The sequence below is a fragment of the Triticum aestivum genome, chromosome 7D (assembly GCF_018294505.1).
Source record: "Triticum aestivum cultivar Chinese Spring chromosome 7D, IWGSC CS RefSeq v2.1, whole genome shotgun sequence".
Lineage (NCBI taxonomy): Eukaryota > Viridiplantae > Streptophyta > Magnoliopsida > Poales > Poaceae > Triticum > Triticum aestivum.
In genome coordinates this window covers 638562699-638589182 of record NC_057814.1, presented here as the reverse complement: position 1 = coordinate 638589182, position 26484 = coordinate 638562699, and the positions used below count along the sequence as shown (strand labels likewise).

The following is a 26484-nucleotide window of genomic DNA, read 5'->3' as shown; positions in this document are numbered from 1 at the left end:
GTTATTTGATACAGCGAGACTAGGCTTTTCGCTTCCATTTGTGGAGGTGTAATGGATCTCGTTGAACTTTGTTACTAGTTCCTTCTTTATGAATGAGATGAAGCAAAGCTTTTGCCTCCGTTTAAAAAAACACGTCAAGAGGAATTTCTTTTATAGTAGAGCCGATAATGGAGTGAAGTCCATGCGTGCAACGCCACAAGCTACAGAGTAGTAGTAGAGCACTTTACGTACAGAGCCATATTGCACAGTTCCCAATGCCCCGCCAGGCTTTTCCGTCTCCTCGGCCTTAATTGGTAGGTGCTAGTTTAAATATGCTACTAGCTGATGAGGAAGCTGCAAGCGAGGTGCGGCTAGGGCGAGCACGCGAGCAACGGGATGCTGGGAAGGAAAACCCGTTCACGTGGCTAGGCTATCCAGTGCACCAAGATTGTGGGGCCGCACGTCCGTTTGACTTCAAAACTCAAACTACCCGTGTAAAATATTGACTCACAGCGAAGTGTAGTATTACTATTTAAAAAAAAGACCGTCGTGCGTTCGGCCGGGATCGAACCCACAAAACGAGGTATACACTCCCGCGACCACTAGTAGTACTCGTTGGAGTACAACGCAACCTAGAATCGCCTTTTGTCGCTAGTAGTACGTACATTGTTCCTTACAAGAAACCCCTAATAATGCAAGAAACCACTAAAATGCCAAGAAACTACTACCACTTGCATACGTGGCAGACTTAAGATAAGACTACCTTATCAACCATTGTACATGCTCTTACCAACAAAAATCCTCGAGTGACCTCCTACCTACGGCCCGTCCACCTAGTCATCCTCGGCCATGGGACGCAGCTACCGCCGCCGGCAGACGGCGAGGTCAAAACCGCCGACGGTGCGGAGCCCATGTTGCGGCAGCCCGGATGCCAGCTCCGTCCGGCGCTCGCGACCGCTAGCTAGCCAAGATAGCTCCATCCAGCTGCTTGTCTGCAAGGTTTGCTAGCTAGATTGGCACGGCAGCGCGGCTACTTGCTCGCGCGCGCCGCGCTAAGGCCAGCCATCTGGCTCGAGCGAAGGCCAGCGCGGCGGCTTGCTCGCTCGTGAGTCACACTCGGGCCAGCCTGCCAACCCGTGCGGAGGCCAGCGCGGCGTCCGGCCCGTCCGGCGGAGCGGCGGCCAACTCGCTCATCACCGACGCCACCGACGAACACGCATCAGTAATGTTTGAAGTAATGTTCAGAAAAAATAATGATTTGAGGGGGAATAACAGGATAGAAGGTCAGATGTGGGTCCCTCGTGTCAACGGTCAAACAAAATGTGTTGGTTTAAGCTGCCTCGTCAGCACGGACGTGTGGGCCAACCCTGTCATAAATGGGTTTAAACGAACCTAATCGGTAGGAGTACTAGGTAGTAGTTTTTGGCGTGGATTAAGAAATTTTGGGTATGTTTTTGCTATTTTTTGTACAATAGATTCTTCCTAGGGCTGGTTGAAAGTGGTAGTTTTTTGTTAAATACTCTACATATTGTAAGTAGGAGTGAAAGTTAAGCTTTGGAAGCCAATAAGCAAGGCTAGTTACATAGTGCATATGTGTACATGATTGAAAGTAAATATCAACCATGAGTGACTAATATCTTGATGGAAAACTCGAAACTATGGAATACTAGGAAAAAATGCATGGTTGGAAATACTAGCAATGTTCATGTCCATTGCAACGAATCATAATTAGAATAATACTTATTCACAAACTTGGTACAAAACACTCTAATTTTGATATACATATGTCACTAGAGATATATTATGTTTCAATTAGAATATATTCCTTGGGCTGTTTTGGTGAGGTCAGGGAGGGATGTGGTTGGTTTTAAGATACTAATTATGGATTTTTCTGCAAATTGGTAGACAAGTGGGATGTTGGTGAGAAAAGACAACAACTTACCTCACAATCGTTAGATGTAGATCTAATGGTCAGAAACGACGGATGGCAGACACACCAGCATCACCAACTTAGTCTTGTGTAGGAGTACTAGCAAGATCCGTGCATTGCACGGAACATCAAGATGCATTTTTTTATAAAACACTTGTTGTGATTGACCCTTGCGGGAGTAATCCCATGTGTAAAAACTAATGATATCTCGAGAAATATGAGATAAGGTGAAGAGGAGTGGGGTGTGGTGGCGGTTGGTGGTCGGACTGAGCGGAGGCACGGGGATTGACGACGCCGGCAGCGGCCACCAGGCCAGTTTGTTCCAGAGGCTTCCTTTCTTAATTGCTCAACAATGAGGTTTGTTGGAGATAAGGATGAACGAGGGAAGGCCTTGTCCGCAAATGTGGAGAGGGGTGCGGGTATCTTTTAGTTTAATTTCCATCCATCAGATATAGATCGGACGGTCTATATTGTAAGATGGCACACGTACCATCATCACCAACTCGGTTTTTTATAAGAGAAGAAATATAAGTATGGAGATACAAACGTATTATCGATACTTGCTTCCGTAAACTAGCATCTACATTCTATTCAACGCCTCGGCATCTGGGGCCTTAGCACAATGACTTCTCGACTGTGTAAAACAAAGATTTTCCCGTCGCCGACAAGGAGGGGGTGACGGCGGCGCGCTTTTTGGCTTGCTCTAGTCCTAGTAGTCATACTAGGTGGTCTAAGCACGTGTAGATTTATTCTTTTTCACGTCTCGTGTTCGCCGTACTGCCACGACCGTTGATGAATAGATGGTACGTTATTCACGGGGAAACCCTTGTTGAGCGTGTTTGCGAGAGAGAGAGAGACAGTGTGCGTGTGTGATATGTTAGAGACTGAGGCAATGATAACAGATTCTTTGTGTCTATCTGTGTGGAGGATAGAGAGAGACATGTACATGGGGCTTTGTGTTGTGTAACGTGGAGACACATATACATAATTAGAGAGTGAGTGTGTGAGATACACATGCGGACATGGGAAGAGATGAGGATCCAGATAAATGGGTGTTTGTGCGTGTCTGTGTGTGTTTGTGCACGCGTTTGTGTGTGAGAGGGCACTACTAGGAAAAACACTACCAGTAGCGTGGGTTTTTTGCATACCAGTAGCATGGGTTCCCGCGCTACTGCTACGGCGCTACAGCTAGTTTTTAGCAGTAGCGCGTTTGTTACCCCACGCTACAGCTAAAAAGTTAGTAGTAGCGCGTGTGCACCCACGCTACTACTAACCTAAAACCCACGCTACTACTAACCTAACTACTAGTAGCCCTCACTTTTGACCCACGCTACTACTAACAATTTAGGAATTAAAAAAAATAAAAATTAGATGTAGTACTTATGAATGGTAATACGTCCAGTGCAAACCAAACCAACTCACAGAACCATCTCAAGATTCCATTTAACATCAGACACACGCAACCATCATCGTAAGGTGGGTACCTTCCCTAGTGGTCTACCACCAACCTAAACAGACCACCTCTCTAGATGTATCTATAAGGCTAGGAGTTCAGACGCCGGTGGACACGAATCCTCCCTCTCGCGGACGGTGGCGTCGAGGTCCTCCACATCGGTGACCTCCGGCGTCGAAATCACCTGGACGATCATCTGTGCGACGTGGCCACCGGGCTTCACGGCGAAGTCCGCCTCTGAGTGGTTGAAGAGCACAGCGCCACCGGGCCGCGCTTGTCAGCGTCGATCACCTCTGCGCCCATGTCGGGAAAGTTAAAACTTGTTAGTACGCACATTGCATCAATTCAACAAAATAGTACTATTAACAATGTGCTACAAGAATAAGAAAGCTCAATGTCAAACATCACTTTGGTTGTTAAAAATATCATTCATTCATCATATAACATTATTTTTTGTTGTCAAATCCTGTACACCAAATTCACATTTACAAGAAGTCAACTTCTCATTTCTAAATGGCTGAAAAGTGATCTATTTTGGTAACAACAAATGCCAACAGTCAAATTCATATTGGCAGAGATCAGACCATAAGAATCTAAGACAAACATACAAGCACTGAAGTATATGGGCCTTCAAAAGTTCAGTCAACCCTTCATATGAATCCGACCAAATCTAATAACATAAAAGGTTTTGAGTAGAGAAGGCACCTTTGGGAATGATAACTTTGGTGGAGTTTCGACAACTTCACCAAATTTAACCTTTTCACGTCCAGGGAATTCAAGATGAGTCTCGACCTTACCAGCCTTGCACTTCTTTTTCTTCTCGTCCAGATGTCTGAAACCAATGACACAACATACTTTATTATCATACATTGCCATGAGTGAATGTGGAAGTTCTCTTAGAATATTGTCCTAGTTCAAAAATAAAAGTTGAAGCAAGATACATGGTTTATTCTTTACACGAGGCAACATTGGATCCAAATGAATTGAAGCAAAATCTACACATTTAGAGTCAAGCAAACCAAGACAGATCAAATGGTTAGACAACTTCTTCATTTTCTGCTTCTTCGAAACCGAGAAATATAGAACATCCACAAAGTACATTTTCTTTAAAGTCATTCTTTTCTACACCCCATAAAAGCTGTCACTCAAGGAGTGACATGTTTTTTATTACAAAAATTCACCACATTCTGATTAACATGGAAAAGCAAGCTAGAGTTAGCAGACCAAAATTAGGTTCAAAATGTAATGCTACAGATATCCAATATGCACAACTAGTACTTTCAGGCGGCATGTCAAATCACTCTATACAGTGGCGGATCTAGGATTACACTATGGGGGTGCCACTAAAAAATAATTCTGCGCAAAGCTCACAATTTAAGTGTAATGCAAGCATTGCAAATTCACATATTGTAACAACTATGAAAATGTCGAAAACATACATGGTAATTACCTTGTTTGTCTACACCAGACTTGCACATGCTTCTTGTTCTGGAGCAGTCCCCTGTTCTTGAGTGTGCCCTTCAGCAGCCTCTTCTACTAGAGCATTAGGAGCAGTAGCAAATAACTAGTATCATCATTAGTCAGTACAGAGCACCACTTCAAAGGAATTTAAAAAGGAAGATAAGAACTACTCATACTATATGCCAACCAACATCCACCCAGTTCAGAAGAAAGCGTATATGCTAATATCAGAAGTTCAGAACCATATGACTGAAACTCGGGATTACAGGAGAACTGCTTTCACCTGACAGCGCAGCAAGAGCAACCAGTAATATACATACGCATTAACACTAGAGCTAGCTCAATTTACACTAGGACTACTCCGGTTATCAACATAAAGAGGCGAGAGGCCGAGAGGCTCAGACCTCGAGTCAGAGGCGAGAGCTCCAAGCCTCCAACAGGATGTGAGGATGACCGCCGACTGGCCACCCACCAGCGGCGCAGCAGCAGCGCCGGTCGACATGCACCCACGGCCCCACGCCGGTCACCGTCCCCGCCGCCGCGAATCGGTGAAGCAAGCTAGGTTTTGGTCTATGCCTCACTGTGGTGAATCGATTCGTGCAGCTCGCTCTGTTGTGGCCGTGGCGTTGTAGTGTCCAGCAGTTCCCGAAAGGCCAAAAAGCTCAAGAACGCACTCCAGAGACTCCAAGAACTCCAAGAAAAAACAGCAGCACGTTGCAGAGGCCTTCACGTTCAGCTGGTGATTCTACATACTGTTATCATAAGGGATGGACAAATCTAACACAACTAGGTTATGCAATGATTTACAGCAAAATCAGATAGCTAGCACTATAGAGGAACAACATTGTTAATACCCATGTGCTTTCGAGAATGATTGGCTGGAACACAGGCAAGATCTCTGACACTAAACCCTGAACATGAGATGTAATATAGGTGTTTGTCTAGTCAATTCTTGCGAAGCGACTGATGGACATCAAACTAAATCCGATACTTGCAGCATACACCACATAACACTGAACATTCCCATTAACAAATTTTCCAGTACATTACAGATAAACTGGTGGGGGGTGGTTCGGGACCAATTTGACTGGGTCAAGCGTGACACACATAGGCTGAAGTGATAAATCCAGGACAAAGAAACCAAGAGTATCCCTACTAGCTGAATTTTTTAGTCTGAAGTATGTTATAGATACCATAGTAAGACAGAAAAACAATCAGATGAGTAGCTAGATCAGTCAATAAAAGGGGGAGGGGGAGGGGCAGGGGCAGGGCAGGATAGCTCACGAGGTCGAGGATCTGGAGCAGGGAGCGGACGTTGGCCTCGTCCATGGAGCGGACGTGCTGCTCCGCCCAGGTCCCGAGCACCAGGTCCAGCTCCAGGAAGCCCCTCTGCTTGCTCCTGTACATCAGACTGCGCGCACGCAGGTGTACGCGGCCTCCCAATCAGCAAACCGTTCTTGCTGGCCCAGAGGTTGAAGACTCGAAGGGGTAATGGAGGAGACGCACCTGTTGACGAGGCGGCGGCGGCTCTCGTCGTTGGAGAGGTCGATGGCGGTGTCGGCGGTGTTCTGCTGGGTGGAGGCGGTGACGGAGAGGAGGCGGCTGGAGGCCGCGGGGAGGATCGCGCGCGAGGAAGCTGGAGAGGGGAGGGCGCGGCGGAGGGCGTGGCCGGCGAGGAACTGGCGGGCGTGGGTGGTGGCGGCGGGGAGGATATCGTGGGGAGAGGAGGTCCACAGAGGGGTGGGGGTGAGGTCGCGAGAGTTTTTTTGATGAATTCACGAGAGAGTTCCGTGGTGCGACTGGATCGGGGTAGTAGTAGCGTGGGGTGTCTCACCTGCGTTATAGCTTTTCACTTAGTAATAGCGAGGTTTTACGACATGCGCTACTACTACGTCGTGTCCATGGGAGATATTTATTAATAGCATGTTCAAAAGAAACCGACGCTATTGGTAATTACCAGTAGCATGGGGGTTTAAATAAACGCTACTGTTAAACTTCTATGTATAAACATTTTCCTAGTAGTGGGGAGAGAGTGTATGTGGAGCGGAGAGACCATTGATGATGTAAACCTAGTATAAGGGAAGGGGGAATAATGTGACATGTGTAATAGCGGGATAGCATGGGTGCGGGCGGGGGGAGCAGACTATTTGGAAGAGACATCGATTGTGTGTGTGGGAGAGGGGTGTGAGAGCGAGAGAAAGAGAGAGCTAGCGACGGAGAGAGAGAGAGAGAGAGAGAGGAAGAGAGGGGGCGAGAGGGTCGTTTGTGTCCATAAATGGCGTATAGATAGGGAGACAATGTTGATGTTGTCCGAAATTGGCCTATGAACGGAGACGCAAGGGAAGCGAGTCATCATGTGTGTGATAGGGACTTCATGAGAGATCTAGAATAGATGGTGTAGAGAACAATGTGCGAAATCGAGAACGATTATACATTAGGGAGGTATGTAAAGAGTCACGACATATATGTATACAGGGAAGGAGCTGGGGCGGGTCCGCATGTGGGAGAGATAGAAAGAGGAGAGTGGTGCACAAGGAGACAAAGTGTGCTTGTTTGCAGTGGGGGTGGTGTGTGAGGTGAGTGCGCGAGAACCACATAACTAGGGAGATGGATGTTTGGGGGCGACGTTTTGTGTGTATGGGAAATATACACTCTACATAGTGCGTGTGCTTGGGTAAGAGAGATAGCGGGAGACCTAGAGAGTGAGGGAAGAGATGTGTGCATGCCCGAGAGACAAAGTGATAGAGACCTATGTTGGGGTACGGACTTTACAAGAGAGAGGGGTGTTAATGTGCTCGTGTGTTGGTGTTTGGGGGAGAGAACGACTTCTCTATGTGTGTGTGTGTTGGTGGGTGGGGGGGGGGGGGGGTTGACTTCAGATAAAGAGTGAGGTGTCTATATTTGAGGGACTTTAGCGTAATTGAGATATTGTGCACTCATGGTTGATCAATTTGTTTCACAGTTTGTACTATGAGATAATGATACTTTTGAACATACGTGATATACCTTGGTGTACCAGAATTACAAACCTAAGATTGGAATTTTGGAATTCGACTCCATCATTAGCTTTTGTAATTCATTTAAATGGAGGTACATTTTTTAAGTCGGGATTTCGTGATTTCAAATTCATATATCAAACCTAGAGATATACACATACAGGCATGTTCAAACTTTATAATCATCGACTTTATTCATACACATACACACTTTTGCTTTTGTCGTCATATTTAGGATAAACACATTTGGAATTTCATTTGAATTGGACCGTATGATGGTATTTGCTTGTAGTAGCTCAATGATCCATATTTGAATTGAATGGACAATCTAAGTTTCGAGTTGGAGACATTGATTTTCAAAACTTGCACATATTTTTTGCGTGTAAAACAAACAAATTGTCGGCCATGATAACATAGTCGGCCGTACGAGAGGAGAATACTTATAATTTTAGGCGCCAAAAGCTTTCAAACTTCCCTCTCACATCGAAATATCACGCGCCCGAAAGTTTAGCCCTGCGATATTCCTGTTTTACCCCTGCCACATGAACGGAAAAGGGCTGCTTTGGTAACTCCATTGTTTTCCCCTCTATGCCCCCAACATTCTTCCCCAGAGCCCCTCCCCTTCCCCTCCCCGACCCCCCCAACCACGGCAAGCCGCCGAATCTAGTCCTCCGCCGCAGCGGTGGACCTCACACCCCGCCGGATCTACCTTCCGCACCTTGGAACCCCCAACTGCCAACTCACCACTTCACCGGAGCCGCTTCAGCGACTGGCTTGTCCACCGCTCCAGATCTCCTTGACCGCCATCATGGTCCACCGCACCGGATCTGCTTAACCGGCGCCCTCGTCCAACACAGCGTAGGCCCTTCACTGACTCCCTCGTTCGCCCCTTCCCTGGCCCTTCATACAAGCCCTCGTCCGCCGTAACAGATCTGCCTCACCGAAAGCACTGTACAACGCGCCCGCCGAAGCCTTCATCCACTACACCGGACCCGCTACACGGACGCCATATTCAACTCCACCGGCCCTGCTTTACCGACGCCGTAGCCTTATCAGGTTATTTCGGTTTGTACTCCTTCGGTTTTTCTCTTTATCGTGCAACTGTGCACTTACCACAGATGAGCTTTCTTGTATGTCGACAGGCGCTGCAACCGTAGCACCGGAGCCGCTTCAGCGATGGCGACAGCCGGCCCAAACTCAACCGCAACACGAGCACCATCGACGATCCTTAGCTATCAAGTATGACAACGATACCCATACGCCGCCGAGAATCAGGTACTATTATCCAACGGCCGGCGCCTACGTTCACTTTCCTAGCATAAGCACTGCACCTTTGAATTTCTTCAGGGCATCATTCTGTTTTTCATGAGACGCATTATTCTGCTTGCACCTGTAGGGCCATACTTGTGGCAGTGAACATGTTACATGTGCTAAATTACATACCAGTGCACATATAGTTAATATGCTTTAGTTTTGTTCTGATGCCACCTGTTGGTTCCATCAGACTGCTTAATGTTCTCTATGCTTAATTACACATCAGCAAACTAGCATGTGGTTCCGCTGCTTTTTGTTCGTTTTACCCTACATTTTCTGATGCTATCTATTACATCACTGCTCCGAGCCTCTGTTCATTACTTGTTTGTGTGTTCTTGATTTCCCAAGTTGCATGACTAATTTGATGCTTCTATTAATTATGGAGCTGCCAACCCCATCAAGCAAAATATTTGTTCTTTTGGGGCTGGCACCTCGAACAAGCATAAAAATAGAGGGAAGCAGATATATTGTCGTGTATGCACACACCCTTCTTTCATTAGTTTAGATGAACCATTGATGATCAATTCGGACCAGTGCATGCGATTAAAATTAATTTTGCCTAAATAGAGGGTGCAGAATAAACTACAACAACTAGATTTGCAACCACGGGATGATGGCGATATCTTCAAAGAACATTGCAACAGCAACGAGGCTTCACAGCAACATATGGTAAGCCAGTGTGTTTTAGTACATGTGAAATGTAATGCGAGTGGGCTGCTTTCTTGGCTTGTGCCCTCAACGTGTAATCCTACCGAATTACAAATAGTCCAGTTGTCTGCTTTGCTGTAGTGCTTGATTCGAATGCTTGTTTGTTGTTACGCTATACCTGAGTTGGCCAATATGTCAGCAGTGCCTGTTGTACTATCGTAAATAAATGCATGCCTATTTCATTTGAGTCCTTAACTTTTCCTCTCAACTTCATCACAAGACTGTCTTCATAGTTTATATGAGGCCATACTGTTAAGTGCTTTCTAAGATTATTTCAACTGCTTAGATGCCTTGGCAACTTAAATATAGCGGTGGTACATTCCCTTTCAACTAGGGATGTCAACTGGGTCCCGTTTAATCCCGATTAAAGTCCACTAGTGGTATGATAGTTCAAAAGATTTTTCGTTTTTTGAGGAAAATGAACTAGGGAGGTAGCAAAAACTAACTAGATGGGACTGGCGGATGTCGTTTATTTGCCACTTACATCCCTAGTTTCATCTTACCATTTTAATTTCTTTTTGGCTGATGCTGCTTCGAACCATTTAAATATAGTTTGCCATGCTCGGCAATAATTCGTCCGTCGTTTACCATGTAAGCTTACTGCCTGGATCATACGATAACTATCTCTTACTTATGTCCAGCGGAAACCTTTCAAGATGCCGTTCACACTAGGACACAATGTACAACCCCAGAATCTATTTGTGGAAGCAGTGCGCCATCCATGTTACCAGATGGTAGCAGTTCAGAGGCAACACCGCCGGAGAGCAGTCTGAGCACAGATATTATAGTGCTTGAGGCTCTACTAGAGGCAGAAAGAGATGGTGTGGCTGCCATGAATGAGGTAATCTTTATCTTGAGGCTGGAAATTACGGAATTTAGGCATTATGCAAGCAACTCAAGAATTGGAGGAAGTTAGAATGTTGCATTTGAAGACGGAGGAGGTCCTGCTGTTTTTGCTATCTGAATCCCAAGGTAATCCCGGTTCTTCTTTAGATACCAGTTGAAATTGTTATTAGATTATTGTACTTGCATGTTGTGTCATGTCTCTGAATGGATTATGTTGCAAGACCCCCTATGTTGTCCATGTGTTGTAATGATCCAAATTTTTTAGGCGAGGTATCCTTAGTACTTGTATGATTGACATAAGGTGAACTGTTTTTCGTGTGAGCATATTGTATTGGATGAAATAACTGTTTGACTCAGAGTGTATCCAACCTACTGATTTCGAAGATCACGACATTTCTAAATCATAATCATATATAAATGTGGAATAAATCTTTGTTGTGGTTTTGAAGAAATAAATAACAAAACGTATAATTATCTGTGGATATTCGTAATCGAATACAAATTGGATTTGAATTTAGTTTGCCAGGGCCCGGGGCAAACGTGAATGCTAATTCTCCCAAGTTTTGAACGAAGCGGCTAAACACCCACTATAATTTGTGGGCTGCCCGAAGCAAGTGTTTGCGAGATGGAAATTACTATCTACCCCTGACACTTGACATCCTTATCGACCGGATTTACACTGCTGTCGATAGGGGTAGACTAGTAACTTCAATCAGACGTGACACGACGGCCTCTGAGCCCATTCAGACACGGTGGGCGCCAAACGTGGGCGGCAAAATACATTTGATTCAAGCTCGTACGGAAGACATGTGTCTCTTCCTCCATTTCCCCATTCATACACGGTGGGCAGCAAAGCAAACTCTCCTCGTCCGAAATCGATGTAGGCTAATATTTTAAATAGGGCAGATGTGTAACTTCCATCAGACGTGACACAACCGCCCTACCTGTCAGCCCCGTTCATACACCGTGGGCGTCAATCGTGGGCGGCAAAACACCCTCTCCTCGCCCGAAATAGTTACCGGCAAATATTTGGGAGATGCGAGACTACCGTCCTATCTCCAACTGACGCGATGTCCGAAATTTTAAACGGGGGATAAGTTCGTAACTTTCCCCCATTTCAGAGAAGCGCGTCCCAAAGTTTGAGATCCCCCCTCCCCTCCATTTCCCCATTCATACACCGTCGGCGGCACGACAACCTCCGCACTGCGGCTAACCTCCTCCGTCCGCCACCCCATCCTCCACCTTGCCGGAGCCGCTACCCCTACCCCGTCGTCCACTGCAAGAGATGGACGTCTCTCATCCACGGCGCTGGACCAGGATCCTTTCATCGCCTCCTCTCGCTTCATCGGCACTGTCGTCCACCTTGCCGTTGCCGATCCTACGACCGCCTCGTCCACGGCAACAGGATATATCCCCCGACCCGGCCGTCTGTCGTCTAAAGTCTTCTTCCCCGCCGCCGACAGCCATCGCACCCGCAGCACCCTCAACGTATCAGCATAGGCCTACACGGCGTCGCAAGAGAGGTGGTACTCTTCCATATGTGCTTAAGTTATTGATCTCACCCGGAAAATAGATCGTAATTTGTTTACTGTACTTTTCTTGTCTGTACCAAATCGTAGTGGCTAGTTGAAAGCAAACATTGGTTGCGAAGTAGCTTTGTCCAGTTTTCACCTTCAGATCCGCCATGGCACGGGCACTATACTCATAAAGCTTATGGTTTCCCCCCTTTATATTCACTACCATCATCGTAGGTGCTTCGTGTCGTGCTAGCACTGCTCCTCAAGACCTCAACCCAAAGCTTACATGTTGAAATACGAATCTGATATGATGCACATATCACTAAAACAGAGAACACTTAATTGGTCACCTAATGTTCCTATATTCGTTTCGAAAAGCATGTGCGCCACCCAGTGGTCCAGCTAGTTCCACTTTCCTGATTTTACTCTTGATGCTTAGGGTTTTCCCCTTTTATTACTCTACTATGATCTGCGTAGGTGCTTTCTGTCGTACTAGCATTACTCCACCCTTCAAGCTAAACAACACAACACTTAGAATTTGAAAGCTTAGTTGTTCAAATATGATTGTGATATGATACTGATATTAGTTAACCGACACATTTAATTGGTTAGCTAAAGGTCCCACTTGAGTTTCCAAATGCATGTCGCGACATATAGAGAGACAGCATAATTGCATTTCTTTGTCACTTGTTGACCGTACTTTCTTGTCCATACCAAATCTTAGTTGTTATTTCAAAGCAAACATCCGTTGCTAACTACCCTTTGCGCGGTTTGCAGCTTCAGATCTGCCATCCCACTGCCACGGTCAACACTGTACTCATCATGCTTATGTTTTCCCCGTTTTATGATGACCACAATCAGCCTACGTGGTTCGTGTCGTAATAGCACTGCTCCACCCATCGAGCTAAACAAGCTTAGTTGTACAAATTCATATCTGATATTATTGCTGATATTAGTAAAACTGAGAGATGTTTAATTGGTTAGCTAAATGTTCCTACTTTAGTTTCGAAATGCATGCGAGCCACATATGGAGAGACCGAAAAGAATAGTATTTCTCCGTGCGCTCTGGTTCATCATGGGTGGCCAACCGACATTGTATTGAAAGACTTGTAATATCTTCAATCTATAACTCCCACTTAAATAGACATCCCTCTAATCATCTAAGTGACCACGTGATCCATATCAACTAAACCCTGTCCGATCATCACGTGAGATGGAGTAGTTTTCAATGGTGAACATCACTATGTTGATCATATCTACTATATGATTCACGCTCGACCTTTCGGTCTCAGTGTTCCGAGGCCATATCTGCATATGCTAGGCTCGTCAAGTTTAACCTGAGTATTTTGCATGTGCAAAACTGGCTTGCACCCGTTGTATGTGAACGTAGAGCTTATCACACCCGATCACCACGTGGTGTCTTGGCACGACGAACTGTAGCAATGGTGCATACTCAGGAAGAACACTTATACCTTGAAATTTAGTGAGAGATCAGCTTATAATGCTATCGTCGAACTAAGCAAAATAAGATGCTATCGTCAAATCATCTTGTGCCTTTCATCTCCATCTCCAAAGCACCATCATGATCACCATCGTCACCGGCTTGACACCTTGATCTCCATCGAAGCATCGTTGTCATCTCGCCAACTATTGCTTCTACGACTATCGCTACCGCTTAGTGATAAAGTAAAGCAATTACATGGCAATTGCATTTCATACAATAAAGCGACAACCATATGGCTCCTGCCAGTTGCCGATAACTTTATTACAGAACATGATCATCTCATACAATGAAATTTAGCATCATGTCTTGACCATATCACATCACAACATGCCCTGCAAAAACAAGTTAGACGTCCTCTACTTTGTTGTTGCAAGTTTTACGTGGCTGCTACGGGCTGAGCAAGAACCGTTCTTACCTACGCATCAAAACCACAACGATTTTTTTGTCAAGTGCGTTGTTTTAACCTTCAACAAGGACCGGGCGTAGTCACACTCGATTCAACTAAAGTTGGAGAAACTGACACCCACTAGCCACCTGTGTGCGAAGCACGTCGGTAGAACCAGTCTCGCGTAAGCGTACGAGTAATGTCGGTCTGAGCCTCTTCATCCAACAATACCGCCGAATCAAAGTATGACATGCTGGTAAGCAATATGACTATTATCGCCCACAACTCTTTGTGTTCTACTCGTGCATATAACATTTACGCATAACCTGGCTCGGATGCCACTGTTGGGGAACGCAGTAATTTCAAAAAAAATCCTACGCACACGCAAGATCTATCTAGGTGATGCATAGCAACGAGAGGGGAAAGTGTTGTCCACGTACCCTCGTAGACCGTAAGCGGAAGCATTATGACAACGCGGTTAATGTAGTCGTACGTCGTCATGATCCGACCGATCCTAGCACCAAAGATACGGCACCTCCGTGATCTACACATGTTCAGCTCGGTGACGTCCCACGAACTCTAGATCCAGCTGAGGTCGAGGGAGAGTTTCGTCAGCACGACGGCGTGCTGACGGTGATGATGAAGCTACCAGCACAGGGCTTGGCCTAAGCACTGCAACGATATGACCGAGGTGGAAATCTGTGGAGGGGGGCACCGCACACGGCTAAACAATCAACTTTGTGTGTCTATGGGGTGCCCCTCCCCCGTATATAAAGGAGGGGAGGAGGGGGCCGGCCGGCCCTCATGGTGCGCCCCAAGGGGGGATTCCTACTCCTACTAGGAGTAGGTTTCCCCCTTTCCTAGTCCTAATAGGAGGGGGAAGGAAGGGGAAGAGGAGAGGAAGGAAAGGGGGGCCGGCCCCCTTCCCAATTCGGATTGGGCTTGGGGGGGGCGTGCCCCCACCTCTTGGCCGCCTCCTCTATCTCCCACTAAAGCCCATGTAGGCCCATTTAGCCCCCGGGGGGTTCCGGTACCCCCCTGGTACTCCGGTATATGCTCGAACTCATCCGAAACCTTTCCGGTGTCCAAACATGACCTTCCAATATATCAGTCTTCATGTCTCGACCATTTCGAGACTCCTTGTCATGTCCGTAATCACATCCAGGACTCCGAACTACCTTCGGTACATCAAAACACATAAACTCATAATACCGATCATCACCGAACGTTAAGCGTGCGGACCCTACGGGTTCGAGAACTATGTAGACATGACCGAGACTCATCTCCGGTCAATAACCAATAGCGGAATCTGGATGCTCATATTGGTTCCTACATACTCTATGAAGATCTTTACCGGTCAAATCGCATAACAACATACGTTGTTCCCTTTGTCATCGGTATGTTACTTGCCCGAGATTCGATCGTCGGTATCTCAATACCGAGTTCAATCTCGTTACCGGCAAATCTCTTTACTCGTTCCATAATGCATCATCCCGTGACTAAGTCATTAGTCACATTGCTTGCAAGGCTCATAGTGATGTGCATTACCGAGAGGGCCCAGAGATACCTCTCCGATACTCAGAGTGAAAAATCCTAATATCGATCTATGCTAACTCAACAATCACCATCGGAGACACCTGTAGAGCATCTTTATAATCACCCAGTTACGTTGTGATGTTTGATAGCTGATACGTCTCCAACGTATCTATAATTTTTGATTGTTCCATGCTATATTATATTCTGTTTTGGATGTTTAATGGGCTTTATTATATACTTCTATATTATATTTGGGATAACCTATTAACCGGAGGCCCAGCCCAAATTGTTGTTTTTGCCTATTTCAGTGTTTCGCAGAAAAGCAATATAAAACGGAGTCCAAACGGAATGAAACCTTCGGGAACGTGATTTTCGGAACAAACGTGATCTAGAGGACTTGGAGTCCACGTAAAGCAATCAACGAGGAGAGCACGAGGCAGGGGGCGCGCATACCCCCCCCAGGCGCGCCCTCCACCCTCATGGGGCCCACGTTGCTCCACCGACGTACTTCTTCCTCCTATATATACCCATATACCCTGGAAACATCAGAAGAGGAGCAAAAACCCTATTTCCACCGCCGCAACCTTCTGTACCCGTGAGATCCCATCTCGGGTCCTTTTCCGATGCTCTGTCGGAGGGGGCATTGATCATGGAGGGCTTCTACATCAACACCATAGCCTCTCCGATGGTGTGTGAGTAGTTTACCTCAGACCTTCGGGTCCATAGTTATTAACTAGATGGCTTCTTCTCTCTCTTTGGATCTAAATACAAAGTTCTCCTCGATCTTCTTGGAGATCTATTCGATGTAATCTTCTTTTGAGGTGTGTTTGTCGAGATCCGATGAATTGTGGGTTCATGATCAAGATTATCTATGAACAATATTTGAATCTCCTCTAAATTCTTTTATGTATGATTGGTTATCTTTGCAAGTCTCTTCGAATTATCAGTTTGGTTTGGCCTACTAGATTGATCTTTCTTGCAATGGGAGAAGTGCTTAGCTTTGGGTTCAATCTTGCGGTGTCCTTTCCCAGTGACAGCAGGGGCAGCAAGGCACGTATTGTATTGTTGCCATCGAGGATAAAAAGATGGGGTTTATATCATATTGCATGAGTTTATCCCTCTACATCATGTCATCTTACTTAAAGCATTACTCTGTTCTTATGACCTTAATACTCTAGATGCATGCTGGATAGCTGTCGATGTGTGGAGTAATAGTAGTAGATGCAGAATCGTTTCGGTCTACTGGTCACGGACGTGATGCCTATATACATGATCATACCTAGATATTCTCATAACTATGCTCAATTCTATCAATTGCTCGACAGTACTTCGTTTATCCACCGTAATACTTATGCTCTTGAGAGAAGCCACTAGTGAAACCTATGGCCCCCGGGTCTATTTTCCATCATATTAATCTTCCAACACTTAGTAATTTTTATTGCCGTTTATTTTACTTTACATCTTTATCATAAAATACCAAAAATATTATCTTCTCAAATCTATCAGATCTCACTCTTGTAAGTGACCGTGAAGGGATTGACAACCCCTTTATCGCGTTGGTTGCGAGGTTCTTATTTGTTTGTGTAGGTGCGTGGGACTTGAGCGTGATCTCCTACTGGATTGATACCTTGGTTCTCAAAAACTGAGGGAAATACTTACGCTACTTTACTGCATCACCCTTTCCTCTTCAAGGGAAAACCAACGCAGTGCTCAAGAGGTAGCAAGAAGGATTTCTGGCGCCGCTGCCGGGGAGTCTACGCACAAGTCAAGACATACCAAGTACCCATCAAAAACTCTTATCCCTCGCATTACATTATTTGCCATTTGCCTCTCGTTTTCCTCTCCCCCACTTCACCCTTGCTGTTTTATTCGCCCTCTCTTTTTTGTTCGCCTTTTTTCCGCTTGCTTCTTGTTTGCTCGTGTGTTGGATTGCTTGCTTGTCACGATGGCTCAAGACAATACTAAATTGTGTGACTTTACCAATACCAACAACAATGATTTTCTTAGCACTCCGATTGCTCCTCTTACCGATGCTGAATCGTGTGAAATTAATGCTGCTTTGTTGAATCTTGTCATGAAGGATCAATTCGCCGGCCTTCCTAGTGAAGATGCCGCTACCCATCTGAATAGCTTCGTTGATTTGTGTGATATGCAAAATAAGAAAGATGTGGACAATGATATTGTTAAATTGAAGCTATTTCCTTTTTCGCTTAGAGATCGTGCTAAAGCTTGGTTTTCATCTTTGCCTAAAAATAGTATTGATTCATGGAATAAGTGCAAAGCTGCTTTTATCTCTAAGTATTTTCCTCCCGCTAAGATAATCTCTCTTAGAAACGATATCATGAATTTTAAGCAACTTGATCATGAACATGTTGCACAAGCTTGGGAGAGGTTGAAATTAATGATACGTAATTGCCCTACACATGGTTTGAATCTGTGGATGATTATACAAAAAATTTATGCCGGATTGAATTTTGCTTCTAGAAATATTTTAGATTCGGCCGCGGGAGGCACTTTTATGGAAATCACTTTAGGAGAAGCTACCAAACTCCAAGATAATATTATGGTTAATTATTCTCAGTGGCACACCGAAAGATCTACTAATAAAAAAGTGCATGCGATAGAAGAAATTAATGTTTTGAGTGGAAAGATGGATGAACTTATGAAATTATTTGCTACTAAAAGTGTTTCTTCTGATCCTAATGATATGCCTTTGTCTACTTTGATTGAGAATAATAATGATCTATGGATGTGAATTTTGTTGGTAGGAATAATTTTGGTAACAACGCTTATAGTGGAAACTTTAATCCTAGGTCGTTCCCTAGTAATTCCTCTAATAATTATGGTAATTCCTACAACAATTCTTATGGAAATTTTAATAAGACGCCCTCTGAATTTGAGACTAGTGTTAAGGAGTTTATGAATTCGCAAAAGAATTTCAATGCTTTGCTTGAAGAAAAATTGCTTAAGGTTGATGAATTGGCTAGGAACGTTGATAGAATTTCTCTTGATGTTGATTCCTTGAAACTTAGATCTATTTGCCAGGGAACGTAGTAATTTCAAAAAAAATCCTATGCACACATAGGATCATGGTGATGCATAGCAACGAGAGGGGAGGGTGTGTCCACGTACCCTCATAGACCGAAAGCGGAAGCGTTAGCACAACGCGGTTGATGTAGTCGTACGTCTTCACGATCCGATCGATCCAAGTACCGAACGTACGGCACCTCCAAGTTCAGCACATTTTCAGCTCGATGACGTCCCGCGAACTCCGATCCAGCAGAGCTTCACGGGAGAGTTTCGTCAGCACGACGGCGTGATGACGGTGATGATGTTGCTACCGATGCAGGGCTTCGCCTAAGCACCGCTACGATATGACCGAGGTGGAATATGGTGGAGGGGGGCACCGCACACGGCTAAGAGATCAAGAGATCAATTGTTGTGTCTATGGGGTGCGCCCCTGCCCCCATATATAAAGGAGCAAGGGGGGAGGCGGCCGGCCAAGGAGGAGGGCGCGCCAAGGGGGGAGTCCTACTCCCACCGGGAGTAGGACTCCTCCTTTCCTTGTTGGAGTAGCTAGGAGAGAAGGAAAGAGGGGGAGAGGGAGAAGGAAAAGGGGGCTGCACCCCTTGTCCAATTCGGACCAGAGGGGGGGTTGCGCGCCTCCTTCCTTTTGGCCTCTCCCGTCTATTCCCGTATGGCCCAATAAGGCCCAATACTTCTCCCCGGCGAATTCCCGTAACTCTCCGGTACTCCGATAAATACCCGAATCACTCGGAACCTTTCCGAAGTCCGAATATAGTCGTCCAATATATCGATCTTTACGTCTCGGCCATTTCGAGACTCCTCGTCATGTCCCCAGTCTGATCCGGGACTCCAAACTACCTTCGGTACATCAAAACACATAAACTCACAATATAACTGTCATCTAACTTTAAGCGTGCGGACCCTACGGGTTCGAGAACTATGTAGACATGACCGAGACATGTCTCCGGTCAATAACCAATAGCGGAACCTGGATGCTCATATTGGCTCCCACATATTCTACGAAGATCTTTATCGGTCAAACCGCATAACAACATACGTTGTTCCCTTTGTCATCGGTATGTTACTTGCCCGAGATTCGATCATCGGTATCTCAATACCTAGTTCAATCTCCTTACTGGCAAGTCTCGTTCCGTAATACATCATCCCATAACTAACTCATTAGTTACAATGCATGCAAGGCTTATAGTGATGTGCATTACCGAGTGGGACCAGAGATACCTCTTCGACAATCGGAGTGACAAATCCTATTCTCGAAATACGCCAACCCAACAAGTACCTTCGGAGACACCTGTAGAGCACCTTTATAATCACCCATTTAAGTGGTGACGTTTGCTAGCACACAAAGTGTTCCTCCGGTAAACGGGAGTTGCATAATCTCATAGTCATAGGAACATGTATAAGTCATTAAGAAAGCAATAGCAACATACTAAACGATCAAGTGCTAAGCTAACGGAATGTGTTAAGTCAATCACATCATTCTCCTAATGATGTGATCACGTTAATCAAATGACAACTCATGTCCATGGCTAGGAAACTCAACCATCTTCGATTAACGAGCTAGTCAAGTAGAGGCATACTAGTGACACTATGTTTGTCTATGTATTCACACATGTATTATGTTTCCGGTTAATACAATTCTAGCATGAATAATAAATATTTATCATGAAATAAGGAAATAAATAATAACTTCATTATTGCCTCTAGGGCATATTTCCTTCAGTCTCCCACTTGCAGTAGAGTCAATAATCTAGTTCACATCGCCATGTGATTTAACATCAATAGTTCACATCTTTATGTGGTTACCACCCATAGTTCACATCGACATGTGACCAACACCCAAAGGGTTTACTAGAGTCAATAATCTAGTTCACATCGCTATGTGATTAACACCCAAAGAGTACTAAGGTGTGATCATGTTTTGCTTGTGAGATAATTTTAGTCAACGGGTCTGTCACATTCAGATCCGTAAGTATTTTGCAAATTTCTATGTCTAAAATGCTCTACACGGAGCTACTCTAGCTAATAGCTCCCACTTTCAATATGTATCTAGATCGAGACTTAGAGTCATCCAGATCGGTGTCAAAGCTTGCATCGACGTAACTCTTTACGATGAACTCTTTATCACCTTCATAACCGAGAAATATTTCCTTATTCCACTAAGGGTAATTTTGACCGCTGTCCAGTGATCCACTCCTAGATCACTATTGTACTCCCTTGCCAAAATCAGTGTAGGGTATACAATAGATCTGGTACACAGCATGGCATACTTTATAGAACCTATGGCTGAGGCATAGGGAATGACTTTCATTCTCTTTCTATCTTCTGCCGTGGTCGGGCTTTGAGTCTTACTCCATTTCACACCTTGTAATACAGGCAAGAACTCTTTCTTTGACTGTTCCATTTTGAACTATTTCAAAATCTTGTCAAGGTATGTACTCATTGAAAAAACTTATCAAGCGTCTTGATCTATCTCTATAGATCTTGATGCTCAATATGTAAGCAACTTCACCAAGGTCTTTCTTTGAAAAACTCCTTTCAAACACTCCTTTATGCTTTGCAGAATAATTCTACATTATTTCCGATCAACAATATGTCATTCACATATACTTATCAGAAATGTTGTAGTGCTCCCACTCACTTTCTTATAAATACAGGCTTCACCGCAAGTCTGTGTAAAACTATATGCTTTGATCAACTCATCAAAGTGTATATTCCAACTCCGAGATGCTTGCACCAGTCCATAGATGGATCGCTGGAGCTTGCACATTTTGTTAGCACCTTTAGGATCGACAAAACCTTCTGGTTGCATCATATACAACTCTTCTTTAAGAAATCCATTAAGGAATATAGTTTTGACATCCATTTGCCAGATTTCATAAAATGTGGCAATTTGCTAACATGATTCGGACAGACTTAAGCATCACTACGAGTGAGAAAATCTCATCGTAGTCAACACCTTGAACTTTTTAAAAAACCTTTTTTTCGACAAGTCTAGCTTTGTAGATAGTAACACTACTATCAGCGTCCGTCTTCCTCTTGAAGATCTATTTATTTTCTATGGCTTGCCGATCATCGGGCAAGTCAACCAAACTCCATAATTTGTTCTCATACATGGATCCCATCTCAGATTTCATGGCTTCAAGCCATTTTTGCAGAATCTGGGCTCATCATCGCTTCCTCATAGTTCGTAGGTTCGTCATGGTCTAGTAACATAACCTCTAGAACAGGATTACCGTACCACTCTGGTGCGGATCTTACTCTGTTTGACCTATGAGGTTCAGTAACAACTTGATCTGAAGTTCCATGATCATCATCATTAACTTCCTCACTAATTGGTGTAGGTGTCACAGGAACCGGTTTCTGTGATGAAGTACTTTCCAATAAGCGAGCAGGTACAGTTACCTCATCAAGTTCTACTTTCCTCCCACTCACTTCTTTCGAGAGAAACTCCTTCTCTAGAAAGTATCCATTCTTAGCAACGAATATCTTGCCTTCGGATATGTGATAGAAGGTGTAGCCAACTGTCTCCTTTGGGTATCCAATGAAGACACATTTCTCCGATTTGGGTTTGAGCTTATCAGGATGAAACTTTTTCTTATAAGCATCGCAACCCCAAACTTTAAGAAACGGCAACTTTGGTTTCTTGCCAAACCATAGTTCATAAGGCGTCATCTCAAGGGATTTAGATGGTGCCCTATTTAACGTGAATGCAGCTGTCTCTAGAGCATAACCCCAAAATGATAGCGGTAAATCATAGATCGCACCATATCTAGTAAAGTACGATTATGACGTTCGGACACACCATTACGCTATGGTGTTCCGGCTGGCGTGAGTTGCGAAACTATTCCGCATTGTTTCAAATGAAGACCAAACTCGTAACTCAAATATTCTCCTCCACGACAGATCGTAGAAACTTTGTTTTCTTGTTATGATGATTTTCCACTTCATTCTGAAATTATATGAACTTTTCAAATGTTTCAGACTTATGTTTCATCAAGTAGATATACCCATATCTGCTCAAATCATCTGTGAAGGTCAGAAAATAACGATACCCGCTGCGAGCCTCAATATTCATCGGACCACATACATCAGTATGTAGGATTTCTCAACAAATCTGTTGCTCTCTCCACAGTACCAGAGAACGGCGTTTTATTCATCTTGCCCATGAGGCACGGTTCGCAAGTACCAAGTGATTCATAATCAAGTGGTTCCAAAAGTCCATCATGTGACGCCCCCGATTCAATCGTACACTAATCATACACGCAAACGTGTACGATCAAGATCAGGGACTCACGGGAAGATATCACAACACAACTCTACAAATAAAATAAGTCATACAAGCATCATAATACAAGCCAGGGGCCCCGAGGGCTCGAATACAAGTGCTCGATCATAGACGAGTCAGCGGAAGCAACAATATCTGAGTACACACATAAGTTAAACAAGTTTGCCTTAAGAAGGCTAGCACAAACTGGGATACAGATCGAAAGAGGCGCATGCCTCCTGCCTGGGATCCTCCTAACTACTCCTGGTCGTCGACAGCGGCCTGCACGTAGTAGTAGGCACCTCCACTGTAGTAGGAGTCGTCGTCGACGGTGGCGTCTGGCTCCTGGGCTCCGGCATCTGGTTGCGACAACCAGGTAGAAGGGAAAGGGAAAAGAGGGAGAAAAGCAACCGTGAGTACTCATCCAAAGTACTCGCAAGCAAGGAGCTACACTACATATGCATGGTTATATGTGTAAAGGGGCATATCAGTGGACTGAACTGCAGAATGCCAGAATAAGAGGGGGATAGCTAGCCCTATCGAAGACTACGCTTCTGGCAGCCTCCGTCTTGCAGCATGTAGAAGAGAGTAGATTGAAGTCCTCCAAGTAGCATCGCATAGCATAATCCTACCCGGTGATCCTCCCCTCGTTGCCCTGTTAGAGAGCGATCACCGGGTTATATCTGGCACTTGGAAGGGTGTGTTTTATTAAGTATCCGGTTCTAGTTGTCATAAGGTCAAGGTACAACTCCGGGTCATCCTTTTACCGAGGGACACGGCTATTCGAATAGATAAACTTCCCTGCAGGGGTGCACCACATAACCCAACACGCTCGATCCCATTTGGCCGGACACACTTTCCTGGGTCATGCCCGGCTTCGGAAGATCAACATGTCGCAGCCCCACTTAGGCACAACAGAGAGGTCAGCACGCCGGTCTAAATCCTATGCGCGCAGGGGTCTGGACCCATCGCCCATTGCACACCTGCACGTTGCGTGGGCGGCCGGGGAGCAGACCTAGCAACCTCCATTACAAAGGAAGTTGCGTTACGCAGTCCAACCCGGCGCGCGCCGCTCAGTCGCTGACGTCACGAAGGCTTCGGCTGATACCACGACGTCGAGTGCCCATATCTTTCCCGCGTAGTTGGTTAGTGCGTATAGACCAAATTGCCAGACTCTGATCAAATACCAAGATCTCGTTAAGCATGTTAATTGATGTAACCGCAGACACCGACCAGGGCCAGGCCCACCTCTCACCTAGGCGGTCTCAACCTGCCCTATCGCTCCGCCACAAAGATCCACCCAGAGGGCCGTCGGGACAAAGGTCCTTTCAGCCCCCAATCCGTGAATCACTCGCGGGTGCTCCACGAGCCGACCCGACTTTAGTCACCACATGTATCATGTATAAAGTATATAGTATATACCCGTGATCACCTCCCTAGTGATCACGGCCTGATAGTATAGCATGGCAGACGGACAAGAATGTAGGGCCACTGATGGAATACTAGCATCCTATACTAAGCATGTAGGAATGCAGGTAAAGGTAACAATAGTAGTGGCAAAGACAGGCTATGCAGCAGAATAGGATTAACGGAAAGCAGTAACGTGCTACACTACTCTAATGCAAGAGTATAGAGAAGAATAGGCGATATCTGGTGATCAAGGGGGGGCTTGCCTGGTTGCTCTGGCAAGAAGGAGGGGTCGTCAACTCCGTAGTCGAACAGGGTAGCAGCAGCGTCGGTCGAGGTCTACCGAAGAAGAAGAGGGGGAAAGAAAGAGTAAATACGGAGCACACAAGGCATCACAAAACATAACATGGCAATAAGCGGTGCTAGGGGTGACCTAACGCGGTAGGAGGTGATATCGGCGAAGGGTGGAAACAACCGGGAAAGTATCCCCGGTGTTCCGCGTTTTCTTACAGATGAACCGTAGGGGGAAAGTTGCGTGTTTGCTATGCTAGGGATGTGTGGCGGACGAACGGGCTGCGTATCCGGATTCGTCTCGTCGTTCTGAGCAACTTTCATGTACAAAGTTTTTCCATCTGAGCTACGGTTTATTTTATATTAATTTTTACAGTTATAAATCATTTTTTAAATTATTATTATTAAATTAATTCAAAATTAGTATTATTGCATCAGCATGAGGTCAACATGACGTCAGCAGTCAACAGAGGTGTTGACTGGACAAACGGACGTGTGGGTCCCGCATGTCATTCACTGTTAGTTAATTAATCATAGTTAATTAGGTTAACTAGTTAATTAGGCTAATCTAATCAGGTTTAATTAAGTTATTTAATTAATTTATTTATTTAATTAATTAATTAATATATATTTTTATTATTAGTTATTATTATTTTCTAAAATCTTTTTTATTAAACGTTCTGGGGGCGGGGCCCCTTTGTCATAGGCCCATAGGGGCCAATCGGGCGATGGGCGTCGCGGGGTGGTTGGCGGGCGCTGGCGCCGGCGCACGGCGAGGCGCGGCTGAGCAGAGCAGGGGGCCGCGGTGGGCGTGGTGGCCGAACGGGACGGTAGCGAGGAGGAGAGAGCGTCGAAACGGCGGTAGCCCACGGGGCCAGAGGCGGAAGCGGGGCACGGGGTGAGCGGGAGAGGCCAAGGACCGTGCGGGAGCGCGACCACGAGACGGTGCAGAGGAGCTCCAGGGAGCGCGGCGAGGCTAGGGCGGCGGAGCCGCGGCAGGGTGAGCCGGTACGGTAGGACGGTGAGGGCGCGGTGAGAGCAGGTGACAGAGCAAGGAAGAGGCCTGGGGCCTCACCGTGATTCGTAGGGCAACGGCAGCGGGTGTCGAGGAGGGGGACGGGGACGGCGCGACGCAGGGGAGGATGACAGTGTGGCGGTCCGGCGGGGAGGCGTGGTCGAGGCGGCGTTCCGGGCGACGGAGGGGCGACGAGGTCGGTGGAGGCCGTTGGGGAGGAGGACGGGGACGCGAGGCGGCTGATCCGGCAACGAAGCTCGGCGGCGGGGCGCGGGATCCACGGCGAAAACGGCAACGTCGGCAGGGGCGCGGCCGGGGTTGAGCTCTGATCCAGATCCATGCAGGGCGGAGGGCTGAGAAGGCGGGCGTCGGCGAGTTGGCGGCGTGCTCAGCGCGGCGGGGTGGCCTAGCGAGCGGCGACGAGGCGCCTGCGCCCGAACCAAAACGAGGGGAGGCAAAGGGGAAGTGGGGGCGAGCGACGTGGTAGTGGGGGAGAGTGGGTGGACCGATCTAGGTCACCGGGGGAGTGGCGAGGGTTGTAGGCGCGGTTGGGCCGGGGGAGGGATTTGTTTCTATTTTTTTGTTTTTGTTTTTTTATTTATTTATTTCTTTTCTGTTATATTTTATTCCTCCTTTTATTTTAGTTTAGTAAAGTACAAAAATGACCCCGGAATTAGTACTACCACTAAACCCACTACCATATAAAGTTTAGTCCTAAATAGAATAGTTTAACACTTTATTAATTATAAAAGGCATTTCATTAATTGTTTTGCTACTGTTTTATTCACTTTAGAGTATTTAAAGATTTTATAAAAGTGGGGTTTCTTCAC

General features: G+C 45.7%; 1 protein-coding gene across 1 annotated transcript; it reads right to left on the bottom strand.

Annotated features, from left to right (window-relative positions):
* Positions 1 to 3311: 3311 nt before the first annotated feature.
* Positions 3312 to 25994, bottom strand: LOC123171512 (uncharacterized). Its single transcript, XM_044588977.1, has 6 exons — positions 25560 to 25994; positions 6330 to 6598; positions 6108 to 6234; positions 4813 to 4895; positions 4068 to 4194; positions 3312 to 3655 (listed from the first exon to the last, which is right to left on the bottom strand). Exons 1-6 carry the CDS (start codon positions 25992 to 25994, stop codon positions 3650 to 3652), a joined length of 1047 nt encoding a protein of 348 aa, XP_044444912.1. The 3' UTR covers positions 3312 to 3649.
* Between the last annotated feature and the right edge of the window lie 490 nt (positions 25995 to 26484).